The 24,783-nt window shown below is 42.3% G+C and overlaps 1 protein-coding gene across 5 annotated transcripts in view; it reads left to right on the top strand.

Moving 5' to 3' along the window:
* Positions 1-24,783, top strand: part of agbl1 (AGBL carboxypeptidase 1) — an 84,060-nt gene that overhangs the window by 14,831 nt on the left and 44,446 nt on the right. For 4 of the 5 annotated variants that reach the window (XM_083973779.1, XM_083973782.1, XM_083973781.1 and 1 more), the window contains exons 2-5: positions 13,769-13,842; positions 20,516-20,579; positions 22,925-23,071; positions 23,276-23,407. In XM_083973779.1, coding sequence (XP_083829905.1) covers positions 13,786-13,842; positions 20,516-20,579; positions 22,925-23,071; positions 23,276-23,407 — 400 coding nt within the window. In that variant the 5' untranslated portion in view covers positions 13,769-13,785. Of the gene's footprint in view, positions 1-13,462; positions 13,630-13,768; positions 13,843-20,515; positions 20,580-22,924; positions 23,072-23,275; positions 23,408-24,783 lie in introns of those variants that run through there. The other variant, XM_083973780.1, reaches the window with a different exon arrangement.

The raw sequence follows: 24,783 nt of genomic DNA on the forward strand, positions 1-24,783 counted from the left end.
AATACACAATTCAATAACTCCAAACATGCACATTCACCACGCTATGAGATAACAAAACGTTACCAGACAGAGTTGTTTTCGAGGCAAATGCAGAGACTGCTTGCTGAAAAACTGCCCCCGACGGGAACATGCATCAGCGGTTTTGCATGAATTTACCTCGAACCAAGAAATCCCATTAGCTTCCGTAGATTAGCTCTGAGCAGCTCGTGGCTCGGCTCGGCTCGCCCGTTCTAAAAATAGCTTGCACCGACAATTAGAGGTAACGAACCTACTGCTATGACTAATGGCGCATTTCCACTAGCACGGTTCGGCTCGGTACGGCACGGCTCGGCGCGCTATTGCGTGTTTCCACTAGCACGCAGTACCTGCAACCGGGTACATTTTTGGTATCACCTCAGCCCTGGTTCCAAGCGAGCCGAAGCGTTACTAAAACGAGACGTCAGCCGACTGCCTTCCACTGATTGGCCGATGAGTGTCGTCACTGGAAGCGACGACCGACAACAGAAATGTTCCTGCTGAAGCCTGAAGCCTGTTATTACCAGAGAATTTCTAATATTGAGACTGGCTCTGTTATTACGTGACTTTATTAAGTTTTAATATTTTTTCATGCGAGAAAGTAACTGTTTAGATCCCCATGTGCGGTTAGTTTATCCAAACGACGGCTGTTTAGAAGTTTGCCCCGATGTTTTTCGGAGAAGTGAAGCTCCAGGTCCGAGCAGCGACCGCGACATCACAGAGGCAGCAGCCCGGCTCCTGACGTGCTCCGCTGGCCAGCCTACCACCGTCACTCCGAGGAGAAAACGACCGCTAATTAACTTACCCGATGGCTTTTAGAGGTTTACCACCGGCTGGTTAAACTCTTAAATGTTGGTCTCATTGATGAAATCTAACAATTGTGGCTGTAGCAGCAGTTTGTTTGTGGTTAGAAAGAAGAGCAGCACTGCCTTGGGGTCTGAACGCACAGAAAACACCACATTTACATCAATAAATAAATGTTTTACAATGAACCAGGCCGATCTCAGAGCTGGTAGAATCTCCGGTAAGGCATATTGAATGGTTAAATGCCGTTAACGGGACGAGAGCAGTCAAAACGGCGGTTTAAAGCTAGCTACAGCGAGGGTAGGTTTACTTCCTGTTTACAAAGTAAAAGCACCAATTCTATCGTAATGGCTTTCCTTATGATAAAAGGCAACGGGTATTTTATTTTGTGAAAATAACCGGAAGTGCGTTGCTCACTACGGCTAGCTTTAGTAACGCCGACTTCGTTGAAACAAAATTGTAAACAGCTGGTATTTTGTCAGATTTTCAACATGTTGGGGATCTAAACGACTACTTTCTCGCCTGAAAGTGATTCAAATGTTGCTAAAGTTATATATTTACAGAGTTTAGAGCGTTGCTCGGCGCCGTGTAAATGACGTCACGGCGGCACTAGTGATACTCAGTTGTAATGGAAACACAACCAAACCGAGCCGAGCCGTGCCGTGCCGAGCCGTATCGAGCCGAGCCGTGCTAGTGGAAATGCGCCATATGACAAGGATTATGGCGATGGGCCAATTTGCCAAAATGTTGAACTATCCCTTTAAGCCACATCACGCATCGGGCCCAGTTCTAGACCACTTTAACTTATTTTTTAGAACATTTTGACTAACAGAGTATATGAGCATTTTGTCTCTGCCTATGTAGGAGCACATTACCCTCTTGATAATGGGTCCTTAAAATAACAGTGAAATACTGCACCATTGACCCATTGACCCATTGACTTGCGTGTGTACTTGCTATTTAAGCAGCATGGGTGGTAGATGGGGAAATGAAAACTGCGCTGGTATGAAACTGGCAAAGACACTTGTTTCTCCATTGTATGAACCCTGTGGTATTTTGTGATGTCGTTAAGTGCTGACATCAATAAAAGGACAGTGAAAATCTCCTCAGGTGGGTTAAAGTTCATCTGCTGATCTAAGCCGGCACAGCTGCGCCACTTAAATAGGTACAGTCACAAATCTAAAGGTGCTGTGTTGTAAAACTCAGGTCAGTTGTAGATGACAGAAAAAGAAAGTTAGAAAAAAAATCATAAACCTGTTTGAATGTAGATACAACAAATGCTGACAAAGATATTACATTGTAAGACTAACTTTCCATCAAGTTTTTGGCCATTTTACTAGAAAACAACTACTAGACTACAATGCAATGGATAACTGATTATAGTACAGACTCCAGCCAGTCACAGACCAGCTTTAAAAAAAAACAGTTCAGTCTCCAGAGCAGATATGCTGCTGCTCCAGCAGACTGCAGCAAAGAACAGTACACTGGACAAAAACATGTGCTGTGTCTCACTGCAAATGTCAAAGGACTTTAGGCTCTTGAGGAAAACCAGTTCAGCTCTGTCCCTTCCAGTAGATGGCATCTGTGTTCACGGACTGTCCAGGTGCCCTTCTAAGTATTTATAGTGTCCCCCCTGTGGTGCCTGCTGTACAGTTACCCAGCGTGATGTACTGGTCCTCCTGTCAGGTAAGCAGTGATCCATCCCCCATCCCTTTTTGAGATGGGTGGGTGTGTGTGGTTTTGGTGGTGTCAAGAAAGCAGAGTACAGTCCTTGCTAGTAATTCAGTGTCCATAATGAAGTTAATGTAGTATATGGTACATTTAAAGGGACAACGAGGAGTTTTGGAAAAGCAAAGTGTTTCCACACTACATTTATGAGCCTCCGTGCGCACCGTGAAATTCTTTGACCGGCGCAAGACAGACTCATGTTTTCATTCATCAAGAATTAAAGTCAGAGGTTTGAAGACGATCAGATACCGTCGTAGTTCCGACCATAAATGGCGATTCGGCTGCGTTATTCTCATGACTCGCCACGAAACTGAAAGTAAAGAAACACTGGTCGGCTCGCCCAGCATTTCCGCCACCACTAATAATAACAAAATAACGATAGAGACAAAACAATATATTTATCGAAAATGGACCCACTTGGGGGTAACGTAGATTCATCCACATTAAAGCAGAAGTAAGCGGAATATTTGTGTTTAATATAAGTCTTAAATAGTTATATCTTCCGACAGCAATCACTTCTATAGAGTGTATGGTCTGAAACACGGGTCTGTCAGTCACTCTGCTCTGCTGTAAGCCGAGGAGAAAACTTTCCTTGTATCCTACAACCTTTATCCAATGAGGAGAGAGAACGGCATAAAGGGGCGGTCCTCTCTGTGTGTGCAGCCAAGGGATGTGCGTGAATGTGGTGACGTAGGGACGAGGGCGGGGACTGCTAACTCCATCTGCCGACAGGAAGTTAGCCAAAACCACCGGATCGCTTACTTCTGCTTTAATATGAGACTTTTTTTTATAGTCACGGAATTTTTCGATCTGCCGATGGAGAAACTCCTCGTTGTCCCTTTAACTATTCCATAAAAGTCAGCATCCTCGCTGTCATCATTTTCTGGTGACCTCAGCAGCATATTCTTATCTAAGCACTCAAAACTGTCCTTTAGAGGCTCACTGGGCTCTGGTCTCTTGGATGAGCTGGTTGAACTTAAAGCCTGCCTCAGTGTGAGGTTTTATAGGAGTGCTGAAGAAAAAACAGATTATAATGATCTGATCTGCCAAGTGATGATAGAGCTGTAGCCCTCTAAGCCCCCTTGACATTTGCATACAACAGATCAAGTGTCTTATTTTCCCTTGTGGCAGAGTCAGTCAACGTGCTGAGTTGGAGTCGGTCAGGTGGCAAGTGAGAGTGACAGGGTTTACATATTGCAGATATTGCAATCAATGCATCAGGGTGTTGGGTCTGTACTGCTGCCACAGAGGTGACAATGTGAGCGAGTACATGCTTGTATGGTTGAAGACCGACTGCCAACACTTAAATATCCAAACAGCAGGTCCTCTCTTCCCCTGTGTAAGATGACCGGGGTTGCACCACCTGTTGTTCACAGGTTTCTTTCTGTCCTTTATTACATAGCTATAGATGTTCTTACAGGTATGTTTGATAGATGCTCAGGAGACAGGACACTAAATGTAAAATCCATGTACTTTCAGAGGCTGACTGCAGTGCTGTTAAAGGGATACGCCAACATTTTTCTTTTCGTGTCTTGCCTCACTCCCGAGTCCATGACAAGCAGATAGACACCATCCTTTCGACTGTGCGTGCAGTAACAAGGGAGATACGGGCAGAGCTGGTGCACCGGTAATTAGCTTAGCTCAAACGCTGGAAGTGTATAGGTAGTGTTAGCCTGCCTCCTACCCGAGACAAAATCAGCCGTCAGAAGCTGATTTCATTTTAGCTCTAAACTCTGTAAATATATCACTTTATTGACATTTCAAACATTTTTAGGCGAGAAAGTAGCCGTTTAGATCAGTGTTGTTTTCGTTGATGACGAAATATTTTCGTTGACGCCCCTTTTTTTCATGACGATAACGAGACGGTGACGAGATAAATATGGCTCTCTGATGACGAAAACATGACGAGACGTGTGTGAGTTTTCGTTGACGAGACGAGAACGGACGTAAATGTTAGTGGTCGGGCTGTGATCGCCTCTAAGTTCCATACTATGGATTGTCATAAGCTTCACACGATTTAGCAACGGCTCCGTCAAAAATAGAACGAAGCTGCTGAGACGAGCCGCGGTGCGCCGCCGCCCGGTGCTTGTGATTAGAGCGGCAGAGAGCAGCAGGCTGTGATCAGCTGCTCCGGTGACCGCAGTGCAGCCGCTCCGCGGCGCTGACGGGTGGTCAGACGTTCAAAATGCACGACATTTCTGCTTATTGTGCGTATAACCAGCAGAAAAAAACTGAATGCACTACTGTTACCACTTTATGTGTGTAGGCTAATGCATAATCCTTAGACCATAAAGTATTTGCCATTGGGTGGAAACATTATGTGTAAAACCATTCCTTTATTGAATTAATTTGTAAAGACTTTTTTTTTTTATTTTTTTACTGAAACTGACTAAAACTAGACGAAAACCTTGTTGAGTTTTCGTCGACTAAAACTAGACTAAAACTATCACATATAGAAATGACTAAAATTGACAAAAACTAATAAGTATTTTCGTCAAAAAGACTAAGACTAAATCTAAAATGCCTGCCAAAAACAACACTGGTTTAGATCAGCAGTGTGTCGTTCATTTGTCTAAATACCAGCTGTTTACAATTTTGTTTCGACGAATTAGGCGCTACTCAAGCTAGCCGTTGTGACCAACGCACTTCCGGTTACTTTAACAAAATAAAACACCCGTTGCCCTTTACATACAGAAAACCATGACAATAGAATTTGTGCTTTTACTTTGAAATAGGAAGCTAACCTACCCTCGATGTAGCTAGCTTGAGCCAAAATAAACCGTCTTTGCTGAAGAGTTTCTCTGATGACTTGAGGTGGAGGCAGGCTAACACTACCTAGCGTTCACTTCCAGCATTTGAGCTAAGCAAATTAAAAGGGGGGAGCCAGCTCTGCCCGTATCTCCCTTGTTACTGCACGCACAGTCGAAAGGATGGGGTCTATCTGCTTGTCATGGACTCGGGAGTGAGGCAAGACATGAACTTTTATTTTTTGGCGTATCCCTTTAACTCCAACAAACAGTAATACAATGATGTCAGACATTTCCCTCACCACTTCCATACCTCATTCCTAGAAAGTCTGGACCGGCTCTGCACATCTTTCACCTCCATCATCTTCCACCATATTGAATTATTAAATAACCTGACAGTCAGTTTGCTGTATGAGAACCCGGCTCTATGTTTGGGAGGGAGCTGTTAATGTTCACAGCCACCGGAGGAGGTCCATGATCACAGCAGCAGGAAGAGGGAAATGTGTCTTACACTGCTTTTTACTCTTGAAACATTCATGGAATGAAAAGTGGTTTGACCTCAACCCCAGAGTTACTACCACCTCACTGCTGATCAGGCATGTGTGCCTCTCACACATGTTACTATGGAGATGTCACGGAGAGTCACACGAGAGAGTAAAGTGTGTGTGTCACCGGACATCATAACTCAGCTGATCTATTACCCTCTGCTCGGGTCCATGACTTGCAGAGGGAAAGAGCCACTAAACTTTCTATGTATTTTTAGAGGCTGTGATCCTCCTTCATTTAGAATTCACTGTGATATTTACTCTACCTGGATCAAGCTGGGAATGAAGAAGACTTCCATCAAGGTCAAAGTGAAACAACACACACTGGATTACATTAAAAAACAAACATACTCTCTAAATAGCAATTTCTGCCTAATCTGAATCACAACAGCTAAGATCATCACAGTGTGCAAGAGTTTGTCTAGCTTGGCCTAAGATGAATCAGTGATTGTGAAGATGGCAGAGTTTTAGCTAGCTGGTCTTCAAAGTAGTCATTCTTCTGTTTAGTTCAGCAGCATCAAATGTCTGTAGCTAGTTTTAACTTTACAAAACTAACAGAACATTTTATTTACTTTGCTTTGCTCTTAGAATGTTTTGCAACTTTTTAAAGTTGGTCAGCAAAAGCGGCATTAATGTTTTTCTTATCTCATTTTTTTTTTTTTAATTATATCAATTAATATTTCCAAGGGATCATCAGCTTTACCCTGGATGCAAGTTCCATGGAAAAACTTGACCAGTACACCCATAATGTGCTTTGTGTGAGGAGCTGCAAAAGTGAATATTCATTGTATTAAAAACATGCTGAAAGAGGCAGTTGTTGAGACACCCATCATAAAAGAGGAGCACTTTTCACTAAGGATAAGATGGAGGAGAGAGGTTGCTCTCTGTGGCTTCATCATGGTGTAGGCTATGTCGGGAAATAGGAAGACGAGCTCTTCAAAGAGCAATTTGTGGGTAAATCTGAAAAGTTACTTTTATTACTTTATTCACAAAAAGTTAGAGATATTCGGCTTTTGGATGAAATTTCAGAATGCACCTAAAATGCGCTATAACCTTTACAGGTGAACTTAATTTGACCTGCTCTAAACTTTTGAATGCACATGTCCAACTGTTCAGTGTTTCAGTACTTATTACATAACATGATGTTCTCTAACAAGGTGATTAAAGCAGAAGTGAGTGATATATTTGTGTTAATATAAGTCTTAAATAGTTATATCTTCCGACAGCAATCACTTACATAGAGTGTTTGGACTGAAACACGGGTCTCTCAGTCCCTCTGCTCTGCTCTGAGCCGAAGAGAAAACATTTATCGTATCCTACAGTTTTTATCCAATGAGGAGAGAGAACGGCATGCAGGGCTGTGTGTGCAGCCAAGGAACGCCGTGAATGTGGTGACGTAGCGACGAGGACTGTTATGGTGCGTTCAAGGAAACTCGTATTTTTCCGACCGTGAAGTGGTACCAGTTCGATCTGGTACGAGTTCACGGGTCAGAAGTTACGAGTGGCCGTTATAGTGACTTTCACCGGTAAAACAGGTCGGAAAAACACGAGTGGGTTGCCTGGAACGTTACAAAGTCGTAAGTTGTGACTTGAAGCTGTAATTTACGATTTCAAAAGCCTGCCTGGAACGCAGCATTAGCGAAAACGACCGGATCACTTACTTCTGCTTTAACCACAAAAATCACAAGTGTCTGATCAATGAATCGACCACTACATGTTCTGGTTGAATGACAGTTTGTAAACAGTCCTCTTCATCATGCCGTTCACATTTTGACATCAAGTGTCCACAGAGCTTAGAGCGTCACAGAGTGTCATCAGCAGGTTGAACAGAGACACAGAATGACTGGAAGAGTAACAGAAAGGCAACGTAAGGCTGGTTGTCCAGAGGGACCCGCTGCTCCTGCATGTCGATCAGAGCCAGATGAGATTGTTTGGGCATCTGGTAGGGATGCCTCCTGGGGACCTCCTATGAAGGGCCAACATTTTTTTCCGTGTCTTGCCTCACTCCTGAGTCCATGACCAGCAGATAGACACCATCCTTTTGACTGTGCGTGCAGTAACAAGGGAGATAGAGCCGTATCGCCTGTAATTAGCTTAGCTCAAACGCTGGAAGTGTATAGGTAGTGTTAGCCTGCCTCCTACCCGAGCCGAAATCAGCAGTCAGAAGCTGATTTCATTTTAGCTCTAAACTCTGTAAATATATCACTTTATCCACATTTCAAACATTTTTAGGCTAGAAAGTAGCCGTTTAGATCAGCAGTGTGTTGTTAATTTGTCTAAATACCAGCTGTTTACAATTTTATTTTCGGCGCTACTCAAGCTAGCCGTTGTGACCAACGCACTTCCGGTTACTTTCACAAAATAAAACACCCGTTGCCCTTTACATACTGAAAACCATGCCGATAGAATTTGTGCTTTTACTTTGAAATAGGAAGCTAACTTACCCTCGATGTAGCTAGCTTGAACCAAAATAAACCGTCTTTGCTTGAACCCTCCGTTTTGACCGATCTCGTCCCGTTACCGGCATTTGACCGCTCAAGATGCCTTACCGGAGAGTTTTGTCAGCTCTGAGACGAAGATCGGCCCGCCGGTTTCCGTTTAGAGTTGCTGAAGAGTTTCTCTGATGACTTTAGGTGGAGGCAGGCTAACACTACCTATTATATATATATATATATATGTATATATACATATATATATATATATATATATATTATATGCACTTCCAGCGTTTGAGCTAAGCTAATTACGGGCGATACAGCTCCCTTGTTGCTGCACGCACAGTCGAAAGGATGGTGTCTATCTGCTTGTCATGGACTCGGGAGTGAGGCAAGACACGAAAAAAAAATGTTGGCGTATCCCTTTAATACATTTTTTTAGGGCACCTTCCTGATGAAAACCTCACTCACATGGGTATGGATTTATTTGTTTATTGATGCTTAGCAATGTTGTTCTCACCGATGTCGTTCGCCTCGAAGAACTGTAGAACCATACTGTTTACCTTTATGACCTTTTATCCTTGTCGCCAGTTTTTCACACTTTCTGCACGTTTGCTCTTTTACTCGGCTCAACAGGAAGTGAATACAGGTATCCCAAAATTTCCTAGTACACAGATGACTACAGTATAGCTAGGTTTCCAAAATACAAAACTCAAAATGTAATACATCACAAGTGTGTCTCTTATAGATACGTCTTGTGCAAATGTATACAGTATGAATATATATTGGAAATATAAAAATAGTACCTTGTTTCTTACTGTTTGTGCGTATCTCAGTGTGTATTACCATGTGTGCATATCTCAGTAATGTGAGCACTGTTACCATTATAGATGTGTCACTGTCAGAAGGTATCAGTGAAACAGATTAACCAGACAGCTGAAAATACACACAGGGTCTCCCCTCATTACAAAGGAAGTTTGTTTGTGTGTGTGTGTGTGTGTGTGTGTGTGTGTGTCTCACCCAAGGGGAATCCTTTGTGTGTGTATAATTTCACAATCTATTTCCTGACAGAAGAGGCAAAGCCTGTTTGCATGTGTCTGGAAGTGTGTGTGTGTGTGTGTGTGTGTGTGTGTGTGTGTGTGTGTGTGTGTGTGATCCCATGTTGTGATTATTGTGTGTCTGTGTGTGTGTGTGTGTGACCTCATGGGAAGAGTCCACGCACTCCAGGATTCATGTGGGCTGGAAAACTGGCTATGACTCACTGGTTGAATGTTAGGATTAAGGATGGATATTCTCAGCCAGTGTGTCCTTCAGCTTGACTCCATCTGTCTCTATTACACACACGCGCACACACGCACACACTTGATACTGGTGCCAAAAACAAGTCAATTGTGATTGATTACATTGCAGACATGTCTACCTTTACAGCAGAGATAAACAGCTAATCTACAGTCACAGTCTGGCACAATAAATGGTTTTGGTCTCCACACTTCAGACTTCAGAACAGATTTAGGCTCAAACTGCTAGGCTACTTCATATAAACTGGTGTCACACACAAAGACTGATGATGAGTAGTAGCTCATGGACTTCTTGTTCCTCATCTCCATCACTTATGAACAGCTGCAACAGCTTAGGGTCAACCTGTCAGCCACACTATTGCTCTATACTCACATAGCTATTTTTACACCTCTACATTTACATTTTTAACTAAAAAAAAACCTAGGATGTTACACCAGAGATCTCTCTCTCCTCTCATGCAAACCTCTTGTAACAGCAAACTTCCCCTTTACCTTCATCCACAACTGTATTTTTTAATTTGTGTAATTTGTTGACACATTTAATTTAATTGTATCACATTCACACACATTTTTATACAAATTACCAGTGTTGTAATTTTTTAAAATTGATGCAGTTTCATGCTTTTATTGAGCATTTCTGCTATGAATTTTAATAGTAGCATTCCTGAGGTCCTTTAACGTCTGCTGGATCAGGCTGAGGATGTGCCATTTTCCATGCAAGGCCACAGGCAAACTATGGCCTATCAATCAAGTCCAACTGGCCTGATGATCAATCGTTTTCTAAATACGACACTTGTGATGCAGTTTAAACCCTGTGGTAAGTCCTGCTTTTGCTGTGATGTAGCTCTGTAAGGAATGTCTGAATAAATCAAAGGATGTGCCAGACAGCTGACATGCTGTGTTGTAGAAAAAAGTGTTCATATTGCAGTTTATGTAGCACAGGAAATCAACTGAACCACTTGGCTGGATTACTTAAAGCAGGCCTAATTATTTTCTTTCTTAGGAACTTACAGATGTGAAAATGTGGTGCCATGTTGTATCAAGTTGTGCCTAAATAATGCAAATAGTTAAAGGAAATACCCAGTCACTGGGCTCTTAGCTTTGAGGAAATGTGGCGCCCTGAAGAGCGTGGGCCAGCAGACTGAGGGTAAAGGATGCCAACAGTCTGAATAAGCTCATCCACTCAGCAACATTGTAGCCGGCCTTGCAACACTGGACAACTCTTCACACCCTCTCCATGTCGTGCTGGTCAGATGCAAGATCAGCCAGAGACTCATTCTCCACGTTGTTCCACAGGAAATTATTCCTGCCTGTTGCCATGAAACTGTTCAACTCCTCCCCTAGAGTCAGTCTATTAATTTACTGATCACTGGACAGTTACCACTCATGTGCAACTAACCCTGACCTACGACCCAATTATGACACAACAACACAAGTATAGCAAAAAATTCAGGTAGATTATACAAATAAACAGAAAATAAAACACCCCAGTGCCTGACCTAGTGAATAGAGACTGTAAAAACAAATGGCTTAAGTCTATTTTAAATGAATTTCATTTTTGGGGGGCATGGTAATTGAATGCATCTTCGCCTGCTTTTGTTCTTACCTGCAGGACAACAAGGAGACCACTCACTGACGACCTGAGGCATCTTATTAGTTCATATGGAGGGAGCAATGCTGTGATGTTTTTTTTAGGAGGGAACTATTGTGCTTTATAGACGGTTAATTAAAAAAACAAAACCAACAATTCTAGCCTATCGTAAAACACCAAATAAAGGCCCGGGCGTTTATTTGCTTAAATCGCTCAAATCAACAGGCGTTTATTAGGGACCTGCGTTTATTTGGGACCTGCCTTTATTAATAGTGTGTCCGTGGCAGCAGGCTGCGGTGGGACGATACATGTTTCTCAAGGGGCGGGGCAGACTAGTTCTCGGTCTCGCTGACCTCCGCGGTCCTGGCCCGCACATGTAGCCTACCAGGAGACCGAGACCCCCGGTCATCCGCCACAAGGTGCAAGAGCCCCGTGGACGCCCAGTCTCTCCACTCCTCTCCCTCACTTCAGCACCTGTGTTGGCTCGCTCCTCCGTCCTTTTTTTTTTTTTGAGGGAATGAAGTATAGCTTATAATAATGCAACGTATAGCCTAAACACGCGTATGAGAACAGAACAGTAAATTGTCTACTTTTAAATGGAGTAATAAGTCATTTAAATGATGAGTAGTGAGCCGAGCCGAGCCGACACGGTGCAGGTGCTGAAGTGCGGATGAGAGGAGTGGACAGACCGGGCAGGAGCAACCAGCCCAGAGGCGTCTCGTCAGTCCTCGGCCGTCTTCAATGTCTCGAGACACCCCTTTCAATTCGTTTAAGGTTATTTGTTTGTGTTTAGGGAGGCTATATTTGCATAGAATATTTTTGGCAACCAGAAAAACAATGTTTGACCCGGCGTTTATTTGGGATGGGCGTTTAATACAAAAAATATTTTGCTCTACCCGGCGATTAATTGGGACCGGCGGCAATTTGGGACTCGGCCATTATTTGAAGTTTTACGGTATTTAGGGAGCCAGTGCAGGGACTTAAGAATTGGGGTGATGTGAGTGTTTTTTTGGACCTGGTTAAAATAGTTGTAGTCGTTACTAGATGAGGCAGATGCAAACTAAAGTCGTTACCCAAGGCAGATACAAACTAAAGTCGTTAGTCGAGGCAGATGCAAACTAAATAAGAGTGGACCGAGAACTGAGCCCTGTGGAACCCCACAGGTCAAGGGACAATTATCAGATGAAAAATGATAAATGGAAACGAAGAATACTAGTATTGACAGAGTATATTTTATCTTTTGAGAAGGCCATATTTTATTTATTCGTAATATATTTACATATTTCGAATGGAGCAATGTAAGAAAACACTTTCTCTCTTGGAATTAATAACATGCCTCTGATTTATTATTCTGAAGAAAAAAAACACTTCAGGGCATTGTTCAATGCTATAACTGAGGAAGGAGAAGATCACATTAGTGGGGCCACTGGAAGCAATGATGTTGGCTTCAGATTTATCTTGGTTGAAAAACTGCAAATCATCCAAGTATTGCCATCCTTCATGCAGTCTTGTCAGACTGGATTAGGCTAAGATGTCTGTGGACTGTGGTGTGAATGGAGATATGTGTGTGTCATCAGCATAGTGATTGAGGCTGTGATGATGAATTATGTGTAAAAGGTAAGTGATGAATGGCAGTGGCCCAGGAAATGAGCCCTGGGAAACATCATGGGAAAGGGGGGGGGGGGTCTGGGAGACCTGAGGTTGTGACACATGAAAGTGAAGTAAACATATAGTTATTAAACTGCAGGTTTATTCAGAGGTTTCACAGCTTCTGATTCTGAGCTGGTTGTAACACTTCTATGTGTCTGTGCTTGGTGGCTTTTGTGACAAGTAGGATGATTTCAAGGTTAATGTTCTATCAGCCATCACAGACCCGGATTGGCTGAGGTCTGCACTGACTGTGGTGTGTGTCCTGCAGCTGCCCCGCTGGTCTTGTCGAGGCCTTTTTATAGTGGCAGCCTTCTCAACACCACAGTGCAAATGTTTTCTGGAGTGCTTTATCCTGCAGGAGTAGGGTTACACATGCACGGGCACATGCATGCACTTAGACACAACAACGCACACATTTGAGCACATGCGTTTATGTTCACGTGTCCAACAGTGTTGCACACTTTTCACCACTATTCTACAAGATAAATAGATTTGTATGTTTGGGTGAAAAAAGACTGATCACACATTGTATGCACAGGAAAACACTACAGACAGCAAACACACACACACACACTCGCGCACACACACACACACACACAGACACTTACTCTGGCTGTGGGCATTAGCAGTCAGTCACTTTGAGTCAATCAGTCTCGTCTCGCAGCTGCAGAGCTGCATGTGGACGTCTGTGCTGGTGTGAGAGAGGAAGACGAGAGAGACAGATGCTTTAAGTTTCACGTGTGTGTGTGCGCGCGTGTGTGAGTGTGACGTATGTACAGGACGTACTTTGCCTCCCCTGGCCGACGATCCTTGCCGGTCAGTGCTCCTCTCCTCTCCTCTCCCTCCTGTCCGTCTGTTTTTCTGTTTGCCGTTTTAACTGTCTGTTACTGTAACTTATCCGTCTGTTTGTCCCTCTGTCTCTCTCTCTGTCTGTCCGTCCGTCCGTCTGCCACAGAACGAGGGAGACTAAAAATGACCGCCTCCCCGAACTCGTCCAGCGGTGTGGAGGTCCTCCTCTCTGCTCTGCAGGTAGGGATCTACAGTGTCACTGTATTCTTCATAGTATTAGAAATGCAGAACTAACCACATGGCTAAGCTGTAACAATTCAAGTGTTGAATTAGCATCCAGCTTTTTTTCATTTATTACTAACATTTGAGCAAAAGTTTCATCATATACACAAATACCATACGTTTGTTGGTGCATTGTATCTAAATGAACAGTATGTAAGATTGTCATCTGACCCACAGAAGGCATTAAGTAATGAGACCACAGAGGCTAGATTTAGTCCTGTATCCCCTGTAGATTTGGGATCTGCTGACATTTCAGAGTCCGCTCTGATAGTTGACCTCTAACATTATCAAAAGCACCATCTCAAGTAAAGGCTACTAACCAATCCAGTCATATTCAGTGATGCTCTTCAAAGATAAAAGCAGAGGTTCCTCACAGGATCACTGTGGAAACAAATCTGCACGGTTCCAGAGAACTCTCTGAGGAGGAATGGGTGGGTGGGTGGGTGGGTGTTGATGGAGGTCACAGAGGAAAACCATTTACAAGTTCTGCTTACTAGATTTTTTCCAGCCGCATCTCATGTGACAGCAGATCAAACTCTGCTGATAGAGGTCACAAATTGAGATACATGTAATCCCACACAAAGAACCATAGGTTTTAATATAGGTTTGAATATATGTGACGTAGGCCTACATAAAATTGGCCGTTTTCATATACAGCTCTGGAAAAAAATAAGAGACCACTTTCACAAATGTTTCTTAAAAGCATCTCTACATGTATGACAGTCATTCTTTTCCCTTAAAAAAAAATACCAACACAAACACAACTCATTCTACTTAATGAGACACTGATGAGGTCATCACCTGAACCACATCTGGTTTTATAGGAAGATTATAAAAGCCACTGCTGGGATTAAACATTGACATTATGCCACAAAAACTGATTTATAAACTCTTCCTGAGTTAAAATATTCTTACTGTGTTGTTTAGGAATAAATATGAACATGTTTTCTTTGCATTATTATTATTATTCAAGGTCTGAAAAGACTTGATATTTTTGATATTTAGACTAGTTTAGTCATTAGCCAATAAAAGTTCTAAATGATTTTTTTTTTTTTTTCAATTTTGGGAGACATGTTGTCAGTAGTTGATAGAATAAAACAAAAACAAAAAATTAATTTTACTCAAACACATACCTATAAATAGTAAAACCAGAGAAACTGATCATTTATTGGAGTGGTCTCTGCATATATGCAGCATATATGCACAGATGAAACCTATATGCAGTTTATCTGTGCATATATGCTGCATGAACAGAATGTATTCCCAGTGATCACACTGATGGGGAGACATGTCTGCTCCAGACCCATTAACAGTGTTACCGTCACGCTAACGATTCCTTTGTTTAGGTTGCACCCCACTCAACTTAATGACCTGTTGGGGACCAGTGCTCCCATCACTTATCAGCACCAGTGGCTGAGCAGAATCTGATATTAGTCCTGTCCCTGGAGTTGAATCCTTCCCAGGTCAAAGCAGACATGACATTAACAGTAAATCCAGGTTCTGCAGTTGTATGCTATTATGACACCCGGACAACTGGGTCTGTGATAACTATAACTGGTATGTCTTGATTGTCAGCGCAGCTCAGGCAGGTGTGTGGTGTGTCAGGGTGAGACTGAAAGCTCACACACTGGAGACAGTCAGGTTTAGGTTTAGGTTTATTTATTTAGCACAAAAAAATGCGTAACGCTGCGCAAGGAGGGAAAGAAGTCCTAGTGAACTTGTACAAGGTTCCACCCCTGTCAATAATACAAAACAAGAGACAAGCAGACAACATACATGAGCTAAACAAAAACAAAAAGACAAAAGATCAATAGCAGCAGGAATCAAGGTAGGACTTGAAGCAAATAAGAGCAACAAAAAAAAAGTGACAAAAAGAGAACAATGACAGAGAAAATATAGTTAAAGAGCTAGTAGGGAAAGATAATTAGGTTCCTGTGGAAAGCAGATTCTTTTTTAAAAATGCAATGGGAGGAGATGGACCGCAGTGATAAGTTTAATTCAGTCCAAAGCTTGGGGCCTCTATAAGTAATGTTGAATTGATGACTTGATGTTTGGGAAGACGGTAAAAATAAGCTGTTATGACTAAGCCTCGTTTGATAGGAATGAATATCTGTAGTCGGAATAAAGAAATTATGTGAAGTAATAGGCAGATCTTGATTCCTGTTAATAAACTTATGGATGAAGAGGCATGTTTCAGGCTTGATAGTAAACAAACATCCATGTGAAATGACCAGCTGTGTGTTGAGGTCAGCAAAATGATGCAGATCCATAATGTATTTAAAGTGATGATGTTGACTGACCTCAGGACACACATACAGCACACTGAGTGCAATAACAGAGGTATAGTTTCTTGCTGAGGTGATGCGATTATATTAAAAGAACATTAACGTCACAGAGACTTTTGTGTAATTTGCATGCACATGTTCTTTCGGCTGCTTCAGGTTATAACTGTATCAAACATATCGCATGTGCACCAGACCCCGATTCCACATTGCGCAAACTGTAGATCAGGTTCGCATAATTTGGTTTGTGGTTGATACTGGAGCCTGGAGAAGTGAGGTGACATAAAAATAATAACACAGACATATTCTATGTGATCTCTCATTAACCAGCAGAAAGTTGGAAGCTTCAAATGTGACAGATCACACAGATCTGGCAGAATGAGGTTTGAACTCACTGGCCCAAACATGTTAAGAACAAACAAGCGACAGCTGTTTGCTTCTGAGCTACAGCCATTTTCTTTTTATTCACGTTAACACCTTCATTTCTGATGTCCAGTTACTCAAACATAAGGAGTAACATTTTTGTATTTTTTACCATGCAGAATAGACTATAGCAAACAGTACCTACCAGACGATGTAACCACCATAAGGCTGCTGTGTTTTTATATCTATTATATAGGCATACCCCACATGAATCATAGAATCAATGACTACCTACAACCATCAGCTCTAAATTAATGAATGAGAAGGAAACTGAATAAACATAATCAGTTTACTGACAATATCCTTTTGGTTATGGTACTGTATATTATCTGATAATATACTGTAGACTTCAATGCAGAATATAGAGTGAATTAATTAAAAAATATACGACATCTGTGTCAGAGGTTACTCACTGATGATCTGTACTGGATCAACACAGGAAGCTGCATTCTGAGAAGAATAAGATTGAAAAGAAATTAAACTCACATCAGACTTTACCTTTTATAGAAGCATGTCAAATATTCAAACTAAAATCTGCAAAAGTGTGAGACTCATGGCAAGAGGATCTTGTTGGTGAGACTGAAGAAAATTTATGGCAGGATATAATCTTAAAGGGACAATGAGGAGTTTGTATTTGGTTATAAAAAAGTCTTACATTAATGTGGATGAATCTACGTTACCCACACTTGTTAATGGCTCCATTTTTGATCAATATATCGTTTTGTCTCTATTGTTATTTTGTTATTTTAATTAATGGTGGAAATGCTGGGCGAGCCGACCAGCGTTTCCTTACTTTCGGTTTTGCGGACGCTGCCCGGCGGGTCATGATAATAACGCCGCCGAATCGCCGTTTATGGTCGGAACTACGACGGTATGTGATCGTCTTCCAACCTCTGACTTTAATTCTTGATGAATGAAAACATTCTTGGCAAGAAGTCCGTCTTGCACCGGTCCAAGAATTTCACTTTGCGCGCGGAGGCTCATGGTAAATGTAGTATGAAAACAGTTTGCTTTCCAAAACTCCTCGTTGTCCCTTTAAATGTCGATTGGGCCACAAGAAAAGCACAAGAAAAGCAAAAAGCAAGCTTATCCATTATAAAATTATACATAGATATTACTCGACACCCTAGAAACCGTTTAGGTTTGACTTGCTGGTAATAAAGAGTTGGGCACATTTATTCAAGCAATGTGTTTCTACCTCTCTGGAAGGCATACGGGTAACGGTGGCTCAAACAAACTGCCATTATAACCACAATTATGTCTGTTTGTGTTCAAAACTCTTGTTCCACCAGGCATTGAAAATACACAACAAACCAGACTTGGTTTACATGTTCAGGAGCATCATCTTATGCAGCACACCAGCCACATTATTAGGCACACCTGTTCAACTGCTTGTTATCGCAAATATCAAATAGGTCATTACATGGCAGCGACTAAATGCATTTATAGATGTAGACACTGTTAAGACGACCTGCAGGGAAGCTGAGTGATGTGAGTTGAAGCACACCCTCTGGTCTCTTTGCTGGAGATGGGAACTATGCTACTTTGCCACTCCTTCACAAGAAACTAAAGAGATGTGACATCCATGGCAGCCCTTCAACAGGCTTCTTGACTGCCTCAGCAACCTTTAACTCCCTGCCAACCTCCCCCAAGTCTACAGACTCTACCTCATCCCCAGAGGATGTGTCAGTTCCTCAAATGATTTCTTTCACCACCAAGGCAAGGCAAGGCATCTTATTTATATAGTGCATACCCAGGGGAAACTCAATGTGCTTTACATAAAGACAAAACATTTAACAGTAAGAACTGAAAACAGAGGGAAAAGAAACAAAAAACATAAACAGCATAAAAACATACAACTTTTAAAAATTAGAATAAAACCCCAAATAGTAAAATTTGGAAACGTTAAACATACAATTAAAAGCAAGAAAAAAGAATAAAGAAAGTACAGGAAAAAAGTATAGCTATATATAATAAAATAAAAAGTAGACTAAAATAGAGCATAAAATATGAGTTCTGCATGAAATAATGATTTGTATTACAACAATTAAAGGTACATTATGTAACTTCTCCTGTTATCTATTCACGAAAATCGATTATTTCGTTCAAAAGTACGTTTTTCATTCATCAATAATTAACCCCATCAACAAACTGAAGTGTTCCGGTAAGCTCTGAATTTGCCGTTCATATCAGGTATCGAGGTGGCGTCTATGAAAAGTCACGGCGGTAACGCAGTGAGGACTGTGAGGACTGCACGTGAATGCTGCATTCAGGTGCAGTCGGGCAGACGGCCGTCGGTAACAAACCAGATGTCATTTTAGTCACAAAAGTCGAGAGAAAGCCGGTAAAACGTGGGTCAGGTAAACTATACGACATCGCCATGACAACATATTGTCACATGTATTGTTTTGCCTCTTGCTGACGGACCACTTGTTTACATAGATGCTTGTTTAAGCCGTTACGTGCAGCGGCTTTTGTCCGTCTGCCATCTAACCGATTTCACGTGAATGCAGCATGAAAAATATGACTGAGTTGCTTGCGATATACAACCGCAATGCTAGATGGGAGTAATTCTTACACAATGTACCTTTAAGAGGACTTACAGTGCAAATCGAAGATTACGATTTAAAGTTCTTTAAAAGAGCTCAGCCATAAGCACATGTTAAGAGAAATGTTTTTAACTTGGATTTAAAAGTGCTCACAGTCGGGGCTGATTTCAGTTCTGCTGGTAGTTTGTTCCAGTTGTGTAACAACATAACATAACAGCTAAATGCTGCTTCACCATGTCTGGTTTGAACTCTGTCTGACCTGAGTCAGTAGACATGTCATTCATGTATTCTGGACCTAAACCATTCAGTGATTTGTAGACCAGGAGCAGAACTTTAAAATCTATTCTGTAGCTGACTGGGAACTGGGGTGATGTGCTCTGATCTCTCACCAAACAAGACCTCTACTCCTGGTCAGCAGTTCTCCTCCCTGACAAAGCCTAAAAGCATTCTGAAAGTCTTCTTCTCCAAATGCCTCCCACACTCATCTTTTTGCCTGTGCAGCTTCTGAAGCTTCAGCTCTTGGCTGCATGATTCTTATCTGCTGCTTCTGGACATCAGTATAGAAACAGCTTTAATTCATACATTAAATATAATAAATATATTATTTTAAAAAATAAACGCTACCTTCGCTGGGATATTTAACTGCTCCATTGATGCCCCTCTAACAGGAGGCTAATTTCAGTCCGATGCTCAGTGATACCTTGCAACCTGCCTCTCACAGCCATTATATCAATGTGAATGAGTCATGTCACTAAGCCAGAGACACTCTGACCCAAACCTGCTCCATTTCATTTCACTGCGGCAGTCAGTGGCAGGATAATCCGGTGCATTAATGGGCGCATTAGACGTGTCCCATATCCAGAGATGGCGTTACCTCTGTGTTTAGCAACAGTATCTCATTACAGGAGCTCAACACAACTCTGTTTGTCTCCGTTTGAACATGCAGAATGTTTGCCACCTAAACTGACTGTGCATGGAACACATGATGCTATTTATATCAGCAAGATTGGGAAGTGCAGGAAGTCTTTTCATACAACACGTTTTAATGAGGGAGAGGTTTGGCCGCATCAGCTTTTCTGTTGAAACTGCAGAATTGAGTTGGCTGCAGCGACCCTCAGACTATTCTCAACACCCAGGCATAGAAACTCTTCCAGAGTGACTTGTGTAACAGTCAGCTCTTTATGGTTCTTACATTTTATTCCCCTCACTCACACAGCCCCTGAAGACCAGTTGCCACCTGTGGCCCTTTTAATTTATTCACTAGCTGCTTAAAAATATGATTTATTTTGTCACATATAACACTAATGTAGGTTGTACTCAGACAAGGTTATCTCATGTATCAGAACTCTGTGTTCTCTTTGTGTTTGTTCTCTGCAGACTGAAGGGGACGTGGAAAACACTTTGAATAACCTCAATATTCTGGATGAACTCCTGTCAGCCGGTGAGCCAAGATCATATTAACTCTTCACCACTAATAACACTGTAGACGGCCAACTACTGAATTATAGAATAAACCAAGGCTAATGACACAGCTGTAACACTTAAAGGGAAACTTCGTTTTTTTTCAACCTGGGCTCTGTTTTCATATGTTTTTCTGTATACGTGAGTGATGGATAATACAATTATTGAGGTGGCTCCAGTATTGAGCAGGGCAGGCAGCCTGCAGCCCAGCTAACACTCTTCAACCGGGCAAGTGGCTCCCGTCAAAGTTCGCCCTATAAACCTGCATTTTTTTCACACTGACAGGCTCAGATAGTTACAATGAGTGTCCCACAACATACTAGAAAGGAGAAATGAACGTATGTCTCTACCTTTAGCTGGAGGTCGCTGTTTGTTGTGATCTGTGTCCAAATCTCACCACGCTAGAAATCTTGTTCTGAAATCTCGCGATAACTGACTGAGGTGAAGAGAGATGACCGGAGCATTTCCAAATTGTGGCAACAAAATGTTGGGCTCCTCTTCGTGCAGCTTTCACAGAGCTTTCACAAGTTCTGGCTAGCTGTGCTACAAATGGATGCTGACACTCCTGTCGATGCACTGCACCGTCGCCGTGCCGACCACAGGGTCTGCAGCCACTTTGACCGGGGATGACTACTGCCAGTCAAAGAAGAGACGCTCTAAAGGTAGAGACATACGTTCATTTCTCCTTTTTAGTATTTTGTGGGACACTCATTGTAACTATCTGAGCCTGTCAGTGTGAAAAAAATGCAGGTTTATAGGGCGAACTTTGACGGGAGCCACTTGCCCGGTTGAAGAGCGTTAGCTGGGCTGCAGGCTGCCTGCCCTGCTCAATACTGGAGCCACCTCAATAACAGGTTGAAAATAAACGAAGTTTCCCTTTAAAGGGAACCTATTATGCTCCTTTTTGCACAAACTAAAATAGTTCCTGGGTGTCTTAAAGACATGTCTGTGACGTGCTTCGGTCAAAATACCCCAAAGATCAAACATCACAGCATTCTCAAAAACAGGCCTCTGCAAAACGGTCTGTTTCAGTGGCCCCTCCCTTTAAATGCAAATGAACCACTCCCTCAGCATTGCGTTACCATGACGATGCCTACTGATTTGGCCAAAATGTAGTTTGCAAACAAAAGCTAAATCTGCAGTAGGCAAATTGCCAGATCTCCAGTCTGCATCTGACCAGTCTACATTGTGTAATGAAATGTGCCCATGACCTAGTCTCACCCTAACCAAAGATGGTATAGAGTAGTCTTTGCCATGTAGGCTACTGTAACCATGTAACATGTAATATAACTTAATAAAATAAATTTAAAATATATGCAGACTGGTCAGTTCATTGTAAAACAGTTATTTATTGATGTAAATGTGGTGATTTGTGCACATAGACTACAGCAGCACTGCACCTCCTCTCCTCCTCCTTCTCACAGCTTCACTTTTCATTCAAACTAATTCAACTGCCACAATTGTAAGATTTCATCAATGAGATCAACATTTATCTCCTAAAAAGAATAACCACACGGCGGTAAACGTCTAAAAAACCTGCGGGTATGTTTATTAGTGATGGTTTTCTCTACCGCGATGAGCACGGACGCCTGCCCGGCCAATGAGGCCTGCAGACGGGCTCTGCCTGTGTGAGGAGCCGCTGCAGCTGCGGAGCTCCGGAGCTCCGTCGGTCCAGCGTTACGTCGGTCCGGCGAACAACGTCGCCCCGGCGGTACGTCGCTTCTCACACAGGTACAGCTTCACTTACATGAAACGTCGGTGTAAACTTCTAAATAAAACTTAGTAAAGTGACACTACAGCGCTAAAACATGCAGGGAAAAAGCAGGAAGTAGACCGCTCCGCTCTCCGCTGTGACACCAGCCACAACAGAGCAGCATGGGAGGAGGCGGGGCCGGCTGGAGCAGAGACCTCGGCATGACCATGTAGGGGAGTCCGGCACGCCATGACGTCGACGCGAGCTCATGTAAAAAAAAAGTCAGTGCAACCGAGTGTAACAGGTGTGCAGAGAAATCCAAGAGAAATCCCAATCATCTAGCAGGGTTTACCTCCAAATGCATTAACCTCAGGATATGACACTTCCACGGCCTCTAGAACCGTTATCCAACATTTTAAACATATATAAAAGTCTGAAAAGCTGGAAAAGCATAATAGGTCCCCTTTAAGGCTCAGACACTGAAGCCTTGTATTCATTAATTTCAAAATCTGTTACTGAGACGCGTCTTCCCTGGATCATTTCTCACCCTCACGCTGTAAAAAAGCTGTGTCATCGTCACCTCCAGTGAACTTACTTACTAGACAATGTAACCTCTACCTGTCTGTGTTCAGGTACAGATCGTCGTGTCCGCTATATGATCAGTAAAGGAGGCAGTGAGGCCCTACTGACGGCTCTGGTCAACACCGCCCGCAACGTGTATCCCAACTACACTGTTCTGCTGCCACTGCTGCACCTGGTGGCCAAGGTTGGACACAGAGGTGAGGACTGAAAACACTTTAAATCTAACCTCATTTACACCGACGGATGCACCAGTTGAAACTTTCTTCTGAGACTCTGCTCTACGTTGACATGACTGCCACATCATTTCTGCAGATCTGGCAGTTCCGCATTCATGCTGCCTGGTTTGGCCTTACTCTGTCTGCACGCTCATAAATATATTGTGTGTGTTTTTCTCTGTGCAGACCGGCGTATTGGTGTGAAGGCACTGGAGGCTGGAGCTGTGTTGCTCACTGTCAACCTGCTTAAACAAAACACCACACATGCAAAGAGGGCTGCAGCCTGTCTCTGGGTCATCAAAGTCTTCTCCTCATCAGGTACCAACACACACAGTCATACACACTCATTCACCACATACTCACACATATGCACTAGTGAAACCTTATATATACAGTATATATATATATATATATATATATATATATATATATATATATATATATATATATATATATATATATATATATATATATATATATATATATATATATATATTTTAGCTTGCCACAGTTTTATATTAAAGGACAATTCCAGGCAGATTCAACTCGGGGCTGTATTTTCCTAACATTTTAGGTCTAAAAGAAGGAATCTGAAGATTTTCAGTTTAATTGCTCCTGTTTTGCGGTAGTTGTGTCTGTCCCCGCATCGCCACGGCAGCGATGAATGGGAGTGGATGCAAGTTCTGCTGCTTAGGCTGTTTACATCCCTCAAAGCCGCAATTTTTTTCTCACAGACAGCGTCAGATGGCTACTCAAACATGCACCCAGAAGTTTATTTACTTCAAGCAAGCCGACATGTTAGTAAAACTAGATCTAATTCAAAGTCTCCCAGAGTCTCGCACGAGACCCAAGTTGCCGTGCGCGGTGTGTTCAGGTGCAGTCGGAAAGCTCCCGTTTGTGTCATAAACACAAGAATATCAATATCAACTCTTGACTTGCTTGAAGACATTTTTTTCACAGACAGCGTCAGGTGGCTACTCAAACATGCGCCGAGAAGTTTTTTTTACTTGAAGCAAGTCAAGAGTTGATATTCCTGTGTTTATGACACAAACGGGAGCTTTCCCACTGTCCGTGAACACACCGAGCACGGCAACTTGGTCTCGCGCGAGACTCCGGGAGACTTTGAATTAGATCTAGTTTTACAAACATGTCGGCTTGCTTGAAGTAAATAAACTTCTGGGTGCATGTTTGAGTCGCCATCTGACGCTGTCTGTGGAAAAAAATTGCGGCTTTGAGGGATGTAAACAGCCTAAGCAGCAGAACTTGCATCCACTCCCATTCATTGCTGCCGTGGCGATGCGGGGACAGACACAACTACCGCAAAACAGGAGCAATTAAACTGAAAATCTTCAGATTCCTTCTTTTAGACCTAAAATGTTAGGAAAATACAGCCCCGAGTTGAATCTGCCTGGAATTGTCCTTTAACCATTTTTTGTAGCCATTTTCCATGCAACATTTCCAATAACCTTGTTTCTTATTTGATGTCCTGACTACTATTGGATGCATCAGCAGCCCCTCTTAGTGTTGTGTCAAGATAGAAAACTGGATGTATATTTATGTACCATCTATGTTCCATCTAAAATCAATCTTTATGTGAGCAACTTTGCAACAGTTTTATGGAAAATGCTACTGTACATATAAAGACGTGTAAATTATTTAGAACATATTGCTGAATCACAATTAATTTGGTATTA

The sequence above is a fragment of the Trachurus trachurus genome, assembly GCF_905171665.1.
Source record: "Trachurus trachurus genome assembly, chromosome: 6".
Taxonomy (NCBI): Eukaryota; Metazoa; Chordata; class Actinopteri; order Carangiformes; family Carangidae; genus Trachurus; species Trachurus trachurus.